General features: G+C 40.5%; 1 protein-coding gene across 3 annotated transcripts in view; it reads right to left on the reverse strand.

Annotated features, from left to right (window-relative positions):
- LOC122970787 (putative uncharacterized protein MYH16) overlaps positions 1 to 13,602 on the reverse strand; it is a 59,697-nt gene extending 46,095 nt beyond the window's left edge. For 2 of the 3 annotated variants that reach the window (XM_044337035.1, XM_044337034.1), the window contains exon 1: positions 3,392 to 3,538. In XM_044337035.1, coding sequence (XP_044192970.1) covers positions 3,392 to 3,523 — 132 coding nt within the window. In that variant the 5' untranslated portion in view covers positions 3,524 to 3,538. Of the gene's footprint in view, positions 1 to 3,391; positions 3,539 to 13,412 lie in introns of those variants that run through there. The other variant, XM_044337038.1, reaches the window with a different exon arrangement.
- Between the last annotated feature and the right edge of the window lie 232 nt (positions 13,603 to 13,834).

The raw sequence follows: 13,834 nt of genomic DNA on the forward strand, positions 1-13,834 counted from the left end.
AATGTGGAAAAGTTTCTTTCTCTTTTTGGAGAGGATGGTTTCTTAGCAATCAAGTACTTTTCAAGAATTTAAAAAGTACTTCAAAAGAATATCAGTCTGTTAGATCAGGTAGTTGTTCATTCAGGTTGATTAAGAAGCAGGAATTCATCGTACCCCTGATGAAAGATGTATGAGGTGTCCCTCAAGCCTCAGCAAACAATGGGATAATAAGGAGAGGGACAAACTTCCCCTGGAAAACTGGAAGGCTTCCTACAGGCAGCAGCAGCAGCAGCACTAAATAGCTCTGACAAGGGGTCACATTTCCCACTGCAGTCAAATCAGAAGGGCTCCAAGGTATGAATAATGCTGGCTGATCTGTCTCCTCTACAGATTAACTTCATTATTTATGGTTGGCTAATCTTAGTGGTGAAGAAAAGACACAGCTGGAGATATCAATAAAAAATGTTATTTTTGTCTGTAAAGGGGTGATTAAAAAAAGAGTGAGAGGTTATAGACTTAACACTTAAATAAAAGACTTAATAAAAGAGCTATCTGGAAGACTGTGGACTGTAGAGGAAAAAACAGAGTAGCGGGGATCTCGAACCAACTTGAACCCAGATTAATACATTTTGAGGCCAACTTTAGTTTAAGGTTTTCTGATTAATCCCTTAATTTACTACCGCAATGATTTGACAGACTGTGCAGATGATACCTGCTAAAGATTACAGTATTCAAAGGCACATACAGACAAAGATCAGCAGTGACACATGAGTTTGTCATATCCAGACAGCAGTAAAAAACTGTGACAACAACTGCAGTCCATCTTTTCAAGGCGGTTTACGATGTGTTCCATCAAAGTCATCTGAAGAGTCTGCTAAGGCACTCAGCAACAGTAATGACCAAATCGTGTGGGCAACCCTGGAGCTCTTTCCACAAACATTGGCAACTGCAGTGCCGCTCAACACTCTCACACTAAATTCTCTGCCTCCAGGAGAGCTTTGCTCTGAAATTGGACATCCACCCACTTTTGAAAAAAGGAGATTATCACTCAAACAGGACGATTGCTGGCATCAAAATTGAGGTTATCTTAAAGCTGCGCTATATGCAATGTGAGAGGTCACAGTGTGAAAATTGTTTGGTCTACAGAATTACAGAAATACAGTAGCATGACGTCAGTAAACTGATCACAGCTTGCCAGTGCTCACTAATCTGCTTGGTCTCTCTGTGCTATACCAAGGATTACCAAATTGATAAGCATTTTAATGAGTCTCTGAATGAAGCACTCAGTCACTGCCATTTAGAATATTCACTTATAAGTTTTAATTCTTCACTTCCAAGGGACAGTAAAATGTACACACCAAGAGACAGATTTTCATTTTGGCAAAAAGGGATCTACCTGGTTTAATTTAGTGAAGGTTCCAATGCTTTTCTCTGCTCTGAACAGAGAAATATGTTGATGAGATTGGTGTACTTTTATACAATAATTCATTCTCAAAATCCATTTGTGCTTTAATTGTAACAATAAGTTATATGGTTAGATGGCCATGTCTATTTATGGTTTTATATTAAAACATAAGCTGTTGCTATTATTATTATTATTTTTTGAGCAAGTTCATACTTGACCTTTCTGAAAAGTATGTTACAAAGAAATGTAAGGTAAAAGGTCAACTTACTACCTTTCAGACCTTTTAACCACAATTTACAGTCTCCATTCAGAAAATGGAGCTGGCTCAGGTAACAACTTAGTGACTGGAGTTCTGTTGAATGAAAGCCATGAGATGTAGTTGAAAGCTCTGAAAGCTAGTGAGTGGACCTCTCCATTGGTTCTTCTAATCTTTTAAACCAGGTCACAAATATATAATTTTTTAAAAGGCTTAGTAGTTTCTCAAAACACCTAGTTTTCAGTAAATGTTACTTTAAGTCATAAGCAGCAGCAAGAACAGTACTTTAAAGCTACTTGGGGTCAGTGGGGAAAAAGCTGAAAACATTAACATATTATCACCTTATATGTTTATTGTAGCAAACAATCTGAGCAATATGGAGCAATGTTATCAATAGTCCAATATTTACATTTACTTTAGCTCAGTTTTGGTCTATCTGGCTGTTCAGCTAGGCACTAACTTTGTCTGCCTGTTATTTGGTGGTAGGCAGGTAGAGTACAATGGGTTTTTGAGAACTTTTTCACTAAAATAGCTGCCTGCTGCGGTGGGAAACGATTTTGATGACGGCCGTGAGAGTGAATCAAAACAGTAAAGTTGTGGGCTGTAAAACCAAAACACTGAGCTGAAAGATGTTAAGCTCTGTAGAGCTGAGGGGAACTGCAGAGTTGGGTGATAATTCTCCATGGGTTGGTCAATAAGAGCAACTCCATTCACATTACACATAGTCATTTGATTTATTGTTTATATAAAAATATTAGCGCAGCTTTAAAGGACCAGTGTGTAGGATTTAGTGACATCTAGTGGTGAGGTTGCAGATTGCAATCAACTGAATACCCCTCCCCCCTCTACCTCTCCCCTTCCAAGCCTGTGGCTACAAAAAACGTGAAAGGCCCTCTCTGGAGCCAGTGTTTGGTTTGTCCATTCTGGGCTACTGTAGAAACATGGTGGTGTAACATTGGTGGGCTCTGTGGAAGAGGACCCGCTCCCAATGTAGATATAAAGGGCTCATTCTTAGGTAACAAAAACACAATGATTCTTATTTTCAGGTGATAATACACTAATGAAAACATACTAATGAATATTATATTCCATTTCTACCAGTGGATCCCCCTAAATCTTACACACTGTATTGTTTTGCAATTGTTCTCAAATGTCAGTGGCAGCCTGATTTGTATTTACATGTATTTATACACTGAATACTTCTACATGAGAATGAAGGTTTGTATTTCTCACAATAACTTATTCACACACAGACTTGTGGCAATGCAAGGGGATGTGCCACTCAAACAGTCCTTCTCGCAGTAAACCAATCAGTCAAACAGTAAGCCTCAGGCCAGGAAACAGCATGGTGCCTCAAAGCACTATGACAGCATTCTCAGGAAAATACACTCTGTACATACTCTCACAATAAAACCATCAGCTGGAAAATGGTCAACACAGCAGTAAAAACCCACAAAGAGAAAGGAGGCATGAAAACAAGCTCGAACGCAGTGACTGCCATAGTGGCTGCATCTCTCTTCCCTCTGCTAGGGTATCATTATCCACTTAATTTCATCCACCCGGGGTTGGTATAATGACCACGTTCAAAATCCCTTATCGAGCAGAAATTCAGACCTAATCGCAAATCATGTGAGTTCTTAAGTATCAAGTTAGTGAAACAAAAGAGGAACAACTTTTTTTTAAAGGGGAAAAATGAAAGAGAGAAGGAGAAGCAAAGAGGGAGATGCAGCAGAGCAGAGCAGCAGACTTACAGCTCGGTATTTAGTGGCCACCTCATTCTTTTCCTTGTTAAGTTGGGTGTTCTGCTCCTCTAGCTCGCGGACTTTTGAGAGGAGTCGGTCACTCTGCTCTATGGCTCTCCTCAGCTCCTCTCTCTCCCTCATCCCTGTCTCCTGTGTGTGAATGTGCTGCTGCAATGACAGAGATCCGACCTGGAATATAAGCTCACACACATGCAGAAATTCACACACACACATACACACACTCACAGTAGAAAGCCTGATATTTCAGCTTGGCTGGCTGGCTCGCTCTTACTTTTTTTACTTCTGTCTGGAGTCTGAATTGTAGCCCCTCTCTTTCCCCTCTCTCCTCCATCCACATCTGACACACACTCACCAACACTCTACTGCCTCTGTCGATGTGCTTTGTCCTCTGCGAGACATCTACATGCATGTATGAACAGACGCACATGTGCCCACATTTCCTCCCCTCTCTCCAGACTGACCTCCTGCTGGTCCTTTCTCAATAAAGCATTTTCAAACTATCTAATGTTTCTCTCTGTTGGCACTGAATTGTGGACCGATATTTGCTACCGCAGGCCAGGCAGGTGAGAAGCACTTTAAAGACGCAACATGTGGTACTTCAACATAGATATATCAATGTAAAATTGATATATTTACAAGTAACCCTATATCTCACACTTGTTGCATTTTAGTAGTAGCAGCGCCTCTCAAAGTTGGACTCCACAATCCAACAAATCATCACACTTAAAGCTGCATACATTTTTTTGGTCACTTCAGGGTAGCACAACAAGTTGGAAACATAACACTGACATATTATCAGCCCAAAAAGTTGTTCTTTTAGCTCTAGTTTGGTCTCCTCCAACTCCTGGGGGAAATATTTGACTTTTAGCAGCTAAATGCTCCACTATGTTCACCATGCTAGTGGCTAGCAGTTTAGCATACAGTGGATATATCAGAGCTTTTTTATCTAAACAGCTACTTGCTGTGGCTAGGGATGACGCTGATGAGAGCGGTGAGACTGAATAAAGTCTGTAAAACAAATAGCTGAAAAAACTCTGTAAGGCTGAGGGAAACTGCTGGGTTATGTGTTAATTCTCTGTGGCTGTGTCACTACAAGTCATTTGTCCCATTGCTAGTATAAAAACATTGATTGTGCAGCTTTAAAGCCATGCATTAGAATTTCAACATTTTGGCAACCCCCAGTGATAGTATCAAAAAAGACACTGTGGCTGATAGCAAATCATGCTGCTGTAAACACGGGTCATTTTATGCTTAATGAAAAAACCACTAGCTCTCCACTAGCACTAACTAAACACAAAAAAAAAAACAGTTTAAAAAAAAAAATCATTGTTAGTCTGATATACAGACCTGTGACAAATTAAAGGAAAAACTGGTACAGGTCTGAATGCTTAACCCTTATAGTGAGGGGATCTGGTGGCTCTGTTATGCGGTGGGGGGCATTTTGCTGGCATGGTTTGGGTCCACTTGTCCCCTTAGAGGGAATCACCTTTATCCTATGATGAAACATTTCTATCCTGATGGGAGTGGTCTCTTCCAGAATGACAATGCCCCATTTCACAGGGCACCAGGGGTCACTGAATAGTTTGATGAGTATGAAAATGATGAGAATCATATGCTATGGCCTTCACAGTCACCAGATCTCAACCCAATTGAACACCTATGGGAGATTTTGGACTGAGGTGTTAGACAGCGCTCTCCACCGCCATCATCAGAACACTAAATGAGGGAATATCTTTGGGAAGAATGGTGTTCCTCATCCTTGGCATTGATTCTACAAGTCTCTGGAAATCTTCTGAAGGGATGAACACCATTTTTCAAAAAGATTTTTTTTTTGATGTAACATAACACGTCTTAAAAAGATGTAAACAGGACCAGCAATAGCTAATGAGACAATGGCAGCAAACAGACCCCTAATCTTTTTCAGTGCTTTGTTGCAGAACTCCAGGTACAGTTACTGTAATAAAAGGCCTGGGCTGTATAATCTTTTCAAATATGTTCATGGTTTATTATAACCTAAACCTTATAGTTGATACCAGATGACTGTGGTTTGCCAAATAGGACAAGACAAATAATTCAGAAACATTTCAGCAATCATGTATAGTCTGAAAGACATGTGATGTGTTTTATGAAATCAAAAGCACTCCTTAAGCAGTTAACCCCACCACTCTGGCACTTCCAGCCAGTTAAAACAAACACTATGACATTCACTACATCACTACACTACATGGTACAGAGGCCGAAAATCAAAGGTGGAGTTCACCTGGCAGATTTTAGCTGTATTGTAAAGATGTTGTTGGTATGTGCAAAGGCTGCACTTTATTGCAGGGGAGAACTGGTCTGTGTCCTACTCCCTTTCAGCAGCACCTCACCAGTTGACCAGACCACATAGAACCAGACTCACAGGCTAAACAGAGGGCGGTCAACCCCTGACAGACTGATGTAAACACAATAATGTTCTGTACACACTGTGACATAAACCAAATCTAGAGTTTTACACAGGAATTCAGCTCATCATAAGAAAAAACTGCCTTGTCTCCCCATCATAATATCCAAGACATCTAATGGTGATTTCATTGTTTGATTTGTTTCTATGGAATATAGAAATATAAAAAAATGAAACCATGCATCAAATGGGGTTTTAAATCAACTTAAACTTAGTAGTATTCAGAGTCACAGGATGATTAAGATCAACATACATCTCATTTTCAACACAGACCTAAGAGCAAGAAGCATTCATAGTCAGACCATATAACAGCATGCAAGAAACAACGCATATAAAGCCAGACAACCGACAATCAAGCAACAAGAATTAATAAAAACAATTACAAGAGTCATAAAAATATCAGATGGCCCACAACTTTTGATTCATGTTGTCTTTTCCAGCTGCAACAGACAGGTTACATTTTTTACAGAAAGCCTTGTCTACTGTCAACCCAAATTCCTAAGTATTCCAATAAGACAGTAAGAGTGATATGGATACCAATTAAAGTTTTAATGAGAGAGAGACACAAGTAGATGTTGAGAATACCATTTACTTGGTATTATCTGCATTTAAAACAAGTGTATGATTGAGAAGGGATATCTGGAAAGCCTCAAAGACAGACTGAAGGTGAGTAAGAACCAGAGAAAATTGTGTCATTGGCATAAACACAGACATTGTACTGATTAGGAAGAATAATGTTATTTCTATGATATAGGTAGTAATGTCAGCAGGATCTCTGTGTTGTCTTCTTAGTCAAGGTCTTGCAATGGCCATGAACACCCAAATTTAATGCATCACACACAACAAATGACCTCAACATGAACACACTATCCAAAACAACTAATGTGTTTTGCAGAGAGCAATTTGTCAATTTTGTGTATTTACACCTCATGCCAGAGTCATCAGTCTTCTTTTATTTTCTCTCCACACCAAACAAGATTCTACAAGTCATTTTAGTTTCCTTCCCTGGAAAAACAGATGTGAGCTGATTTTCCACAGTGAGATCTGAAGAAGAAGAGTTTTAAAAGGGAAAGCTGTGCTACAGAAAGACAGGCAGAAGATACACACACACAAACACACACACACACACACACACACACACACACACACAGACACATAGAAAAACCTGTTGCTGCTTGAGCGCTGTATCTTTTGGAAAAGAGCTGTCATTAGCTCAGCTCTCTGAACCCCGACAGTGAGTTTACCTCTCAAAACTGACAAACTGTACAGTTTGTCAGTGGGAAATTAGACAGGGAAATGGGGTATCATCTTTCTTAAGTGTGCGCCGGTAATTGCCATGTTGTCCAAATAAGATTTAGGACATTTGTGTGTTTTAACTGCCACGAGGATATGCCTGCTGACACACCTGAACTTCCTTTGCCTATAGTCAGTTTCAACACACAATATATTTACCTGTCAGTGCAGGATTTACCACCGCACTCAACATCAATCTGCACAGCAATGCCAAAAAAGCAGAGGAAGATAAATGTGACACATCAATGGTTCACCTTTAGCATGATCACAGGGCTCAACATCTTAAGCCGTTGCTATTGTTGAGAATGCACCAGCAAACCAAAATTAAATACTCTCTTTGTTGCAGCAAAATCCTCCTTGCATGATGAATGCGAGTTACACTTTTGCAAAGTTTTCATGTTTTGACTTGAAGCTCAGAAATGTTTGTTCGATCAAACCTGTAGCACAAATCAGACACACTGCACCTTTCCTCCCAGTAAAACAAACTTTACAACTTTCCATCTAATTCATGGCCCTGTGAAAACAGTTTCTAATGACAAGTTTTTTCACATTTTTCCTAGACAATGCAACAATTTCCCAAGTAATCCCCCTCTTCCTCTGATTCCTAACATTCCTAGTCTGAGTGGAGGCAACTGGGATATTAATCCCATGATCTCTGTCCTTTTCTTTTATTTGAACAGCTGTTCACCATCTCAACTCTTATTCACACCTGCAGCAAGGTTCAGATGCCACTGGCTACAGCCTCAGATCCAGTGCACATTATCCCAGGCAACATTCGCACCACTCAAACATTTAACATTTAACATGCCAAACTACTTTTAAACAAATAAAATGAAAACGTGATGGTAATACCACAACCTTGCAAAGTCTGGACCCTGCTTCAAAGCTCTATACCAACAAAGTGCTTGCAGACTGTAGTTTGATTTGGACATTTTTCAGAGGCAGATCTGCCATGGAGGAAGAAATCCTCTTATTGGTTTAGCTAAACCTCAGTGAAGACTCACAGAGTGAGAGATTTTCCAGTACAAGTTAGTTTACTGGCAAGCTTGGATAGCAGAGTAAGTGATGCTCAATATACTCTCACTGACCAGGAAAATAGAACAGCCTGTACAGTGTAATACAATAGCACTAAATACTGCCTTTGTCAAACTTAGAATGATCAGTTGTGTGGGGTTGATAGGGGATTGGGTGGGCAATAGGATTTTCTTATGTTCAATGATTGGTTGCTCTCCAAATCAATAAACACGGAATTACAAAAAAAGTGCTATATTTTTTGAGTTGGGTTTTGCTTGTTGGTAATTTTTAAGGCTGTGTTTATATATATATATATATATATATATATATATATATATATATATATATATAGTGTGAGATTTAACTTTAATCTGATGACATTATTTATGTGTTTTTAGATGCTTATAGAACTGGATAGTTTCTTACAAACGTCCAAACCATAGACTGTGAAAAAAATAATGGAATTAAGCCACCGTGACATCACCCATTGGTTTGTGGTGGACTGGTGGACTCCATGGATATAAGAAGAGAACTGGATACGGGAAGCACCGGGCTTTGAAGCCAATTCGACATAGTGGCCAAACCGTGTAATTACAACGTCACGTTATGCTTTTGGGCACAAAAAGACTTTTTCCCATAGACTTACACTGTGAAAGAGACGTCTGTAAATCAGATACATTTTTTTGAGCGTCACAACCCCTGCAAAATTTTCATTTGCGGGGTATCAGAATTTGATCTGTTCAGTCCGATCATATTTCAAAAATCTAGAAGAGCCAATTAGTTTTATTCCCATTCAAATCAGCAGAAGGGCTGAACCGGAAGTTAGATTTCTTGGCCGGCAGAAGTCTCTAGTGAGCATGCACCATGGGTGCAATGAGCGCACGCAGTATGTTTTCAGGAAGTGGCTTTGTTGGCTTCAAGTGCCACTGAGCAACTTTCATTGGAATGAATAGGCCCCTGCCTCTAATGCTGTATCCAGTTCTCTTTATATATCCATGGTGGACTCCTGTTTTGAAGCCTCGAGTTTGGCATTTTGACCATCGGCATCTTGGATTTTTGGAGCATTTGGGTTTACTTCCGTGCTGTGTGGCCCACTGAATATATGCGGTGGTGTTTTGTCCGCTGGCCCCGCCAGAGAGTTCCCGCTCGGCAACAGACTTTACATCGTCACAGATTTTTAACTCACTTTTCTCTGCTCTAGGAAAGTTTTACAAATATAAAACCTCCAAGGATTGAAAATTCATAATAGAAAGAGTCATAATTGACCTTGTTTGCAGTTTGAGGTGTCCTGTAAACAGATTTACAGGACACCTCAAACTGAGGATTTGTCTCTTTACAATGATGGTCTATGGGGAAAATGCATTTTGGAGGGCCCTCACTGCAATACCGCGAGAGACGACTAGAAAAAACTTGCTGCAAGGCTGAGTAATGGAGCCCTATCCAGCTTTTATAATACATCCATAGTGTAGACCTGCAGACATCCGCGACCTGCAGGCAATGAGTGTTACAGCTACAATTTTAAGTTTAAGTTTCATAGTAAAGTCCATCAGCACACCCTTGTGAAACAGATGACAACCTTTGTGACAAAGCAACTATTTGCACAGCTAGTTGGTGAACAACTGTACGGCTAGCTGTAGCTGCCTAGCTAACCACTAACCAAAAAGCCAGCCAGGAAAATGCCAGTGCCATCCAGTCTTGATAGCTCTCCCTGCCAGCTTGCAACTTTCAGTCAGACAGCTAACTCTGTTGCTCACTGGACAATAAGTTAACACAGTTTTTCTACATATGTATTTGTTCCATCGACTGCTGTCTCTACAAACCATGCCTCTTTTGTTGGGCACTATATATTCCAGCAAAGAACCTTATATAAAAGTTGATAGTGCAACACAGCTAACAGCTTAATATTATATACCCCAAGAGTAGGGTTATATAAAGTTGGGAGTTTACAGATGCTCAAAATGAAATCTTCTTCCATTCTTCTCTGTCATTATTATAACTTCTGCCTCTCAGCAGAACCCCATTGGTTGGACACGTATTGTGAGGTTATCATTTTTGGGCTCAAAGTTCAAGAGACACAAACAGCAGCTTCAAAAAAGTATAATTCAAAGCAGCAAAAGTCATCTCCTGCAGGTGGCACAACTGTCAGAAGTTGCAGAAGTTAATATTTTCATCAGCATTTCTACATCTCCAGGTCTAAACTGCTTAAAGATGTTGCAGGTTGACCTGTGACTACTGATTCAGAGCTGAAGTCTGAAACTGCTTTAATTTCTGGTACTTCACATCAAACACTCTGTGTGTTCTTGTTTCTGTTCAGTCACTGTTCTGCATTTGTGCAGAACAACAGTGTGTGTACTGTATAACTAAAAAGTGCTTCCAGGTGAATGGACTGCAGGGTGAAGCATGGCCTCTGGCTGAACTCTGGATCCAGGTCATGGAGGAACGCACAGCCAGCCTTTGATCACTGAAGCACCTCACAGTTCACCAACACTCATGTGGTCGACTGGCTGCAGGTCCAGTACAATAATACCAGCTCATAAATCATATCAATGACATGATTGTTGGCAGGTAATTAGACTGGAGAGATAACTGTTGACATTATGAAAGCGGTGGACGGTTTCTGTTCTCTTGAGTGCTGGTTATTGTTCTTATAGGGCTGATTGAAATACCTGACATAGTTGGACAACAGTAGACAACACTGACTGTGGTTGTGTTGAACTGGAAAGACCTAAACATGACATTATCTGGAAATCACCGGGATTCCTTTCAGTCTAACACCTTTCAAATTTATTATAAGATGAAACACACACAAAAGTACAAAGTATTCTCTCTGAAAGTGTAAAAATGACCCACATGAAGTATCATCAAAGGAGAAAACCATGTAGCTTTTCATGTCTTTGTTGGCTGACCCAGCTGTGTGTATGTGTGTGTGCTGCATATGTGGATGGGTGTGAAAACACAGAGGGAGACAAGAACAAGAGATCAGACCAGACTACTGAAAGAGCCATCATGGTCTACAGTGGAGAGAAGGTAATCAATGTCAAAAAGTCATACATCTGAAATAGAGAGATAACAAGCCGACATGCACTCTACAGCAGTGAGTTTGACCTACACTGGATACTTGTCTATGAAATACAGGATACAAGTCAGTGTTAAGGAGGTTATTCTTGAACATAGTGGTTCCCAACTCTGTCAGGGGTTGTATATGTCTAAAAGATGTGAGGAGTTAAAGCAAAAAGTGATTTCCCCTTCTCAGATTGTTTCATCAGTTATTTGTAAAGGACTAAAGAGGTGAAATTAACCAGTATTGTACAAAACACAACAAAGATTAGCAAAATGGCCAAAATATTAGCAAATTTTAGGTAGAGGAATTGAGGTTTTTCTTGCTTCTGACTATGGTAGCCATCTGGGGACACCTTACATTCCTCTTGCCACATTAAGGCTGTGCAGACAAGGTGTGTTTTTATTGATCTTGTACATTGTGTTAACTGACACTAAGCATTTTAATTTTCCTTTCTGCACGACCAGAACTTGTTATGTTCACATTGAGTGGCCGTGACATGTTGCTCAGACTGAACGTAAGCACAGAACCCCCAGTCGCTTTTGTCCAGTCCAATATAGTTTATTCAAACAAGACAACTGCCTACATCTACAAAAGTAAGAAGAAAACAAAAGAAAATTATGCAGCCACAGATGATTAGAACAAACAGACAATACAATCTGTCTGTTCTAATGCAAAGTTCACTTTTATATCACACACACACATATATAAATATATATTGCACAGTACTGTGCAAAAAGATTCTTATCCATAATGCAATACCATCAGGGAGTCATCTGATCAGACCCAAATGTATTCTGCAGCATGACAACGACCCAAAACATACAGCCAGAGTCATAAAGAACCAACTTTAGCGATAACAACAAGGAGTCCTGCAACAGATGGTATGGCCCCCCCAGAGCCCTGATCTCAACATCGTGGAGTCAGTCTGGGATTACATGAAGAGACAGAAGCAGCTGAGAAGCCTAAATCCACAGAAGAACTGTGGCAACTTCTCCAAGATGCAGGAACAACTGACCTGCCAAGTACCTGAAAACTGTGCAGGTGTACTGAGGAGAACTGCTGCTGTTTTAAAGGCAAAGCTGCCAAATATTGATTTCACTTAGGTTTCCGCTGTTTACTCACAAAAAGTTATATATATAACTGTAAGAGCATCTGAAAACAGTCCAACACAAAATTTTAAAAAATCACAACTCAAGGTTCAATCGCATCTCACATGATAACATGTGATCATACAGTATATGAGTTGAGATTGTAATCTCTGTGTCTGTTCAGGGCAGGACTTCATCTCCATCACAACTGATCAAACTCCATCAGCTGACGAAGGCTGTGAGACACAGTTGAGAGCTGCAGGAAAAGCTAGTATTACATTTCTTGTTGTTGCTGTTTTGGTCTTGTACTGTTCCAAGATTGAGAATGAACTCTCACTGTCAATCTGTAAGTGTTGGATCATCATGTGACACTAGAATCTCCAGGGAAACAAGAGATAAGGAAGCTAATTGAAATGGAAAAATAAAAACATTTCTAAAAGTCAAATTAACAAAATGTCCAAAGAAAACTTTTTAAAAGTCAGTGTGTTTACATAGCCATGGCCATATGGACAGTGGACCAAGTGACTTGCAGATATTTATTAGTCTGTAAGGTCAGTGTGTGACCCTCCTCTCAGCTATACCTCAAATCTGTCGGCAAGCAGATACAATTTACTGTTTAAGTGCTTTCACCCTGTCTGATGCTTGTCTGTGTTTGCATTCTTTTGCAATGTGTGTGTGTACGTGTGTGTGTGTGTGTGTGGGAGAGAGAGAGAGACAGAGTACCATAACATATTTGCAATCCTATAAAACTGATTTACAATAAGCTGGAAGTATAAGAATTATACTTATCCAGAAACACAGAAAACTGACAACTTTAACAGACATAGATACTGCATGTCACCAGTACACACAGTAACCACATGATCCTGTGCACTCTGACGCCCCCTATTGAATGAGGACCTCCTCTTTCTAAGAGGAGTGGGCCTTCAGTGAGGAGGAGCCCTGGTGTCTGTTACAGTAATGCAACATGCTGGAGAACAGTGACAGACAGAAGCAGACAGAAGCAGACTGGAAGCATTTGTACGGAGATGAAGAATAAAGGAAATAGGACAGAAACACAGAGAAAGAAACGAGAGAATACCACAGAGAAGAGGACAGCAGGTTTCTTACGTGTGCCAGAGGTCTGCTGTGCAGAGCGATGGTGGGTCTGTATTGGTGGAAGTCAGTCTGGATTACACACACTCTCTTCTCCATCCTCACAGCTCACAGCTGCCCATGCTGTCTTCACCCAAGTGGGCTCTGGGGAGGAAGTGAAGCATGTGCATGTGTGTGTGCTCTCTTGAGGCTGTGGGAGTGTATATGTGTGTGTTATGGAGCGAGAGAGGGAGAGGCAGAACAGATAGGGAGAGAGGTGGAGGGTGGGTAAGCGTGTGTGAAAGTGTGTTACGCCTGCTACCTGACCCTGAGAGGAGGGAGGGAGGTGACGAGCAAAAAGAAAACACGAACGAGCTTGAACAGTCCCCCCCACATCCCACACACATACACACACCACCACTGTCTGACGGCAGTGCAACAAAGCGAGACAGACTGCA

The sequence above is a fragment of the Thunnus albacares genome, chromosome 20, assembly GCF_914725855.1.
Source record: "Thunnus albacares chromosome 20, fThuAlb1.1, whole genome shotgun sequence".
Lineage (NCBI taxonomy): Eukaryota > Metazoa > Chordata > Actinopteri > Scombriformes > Scombridae > Thunnus > Thunnus albacares.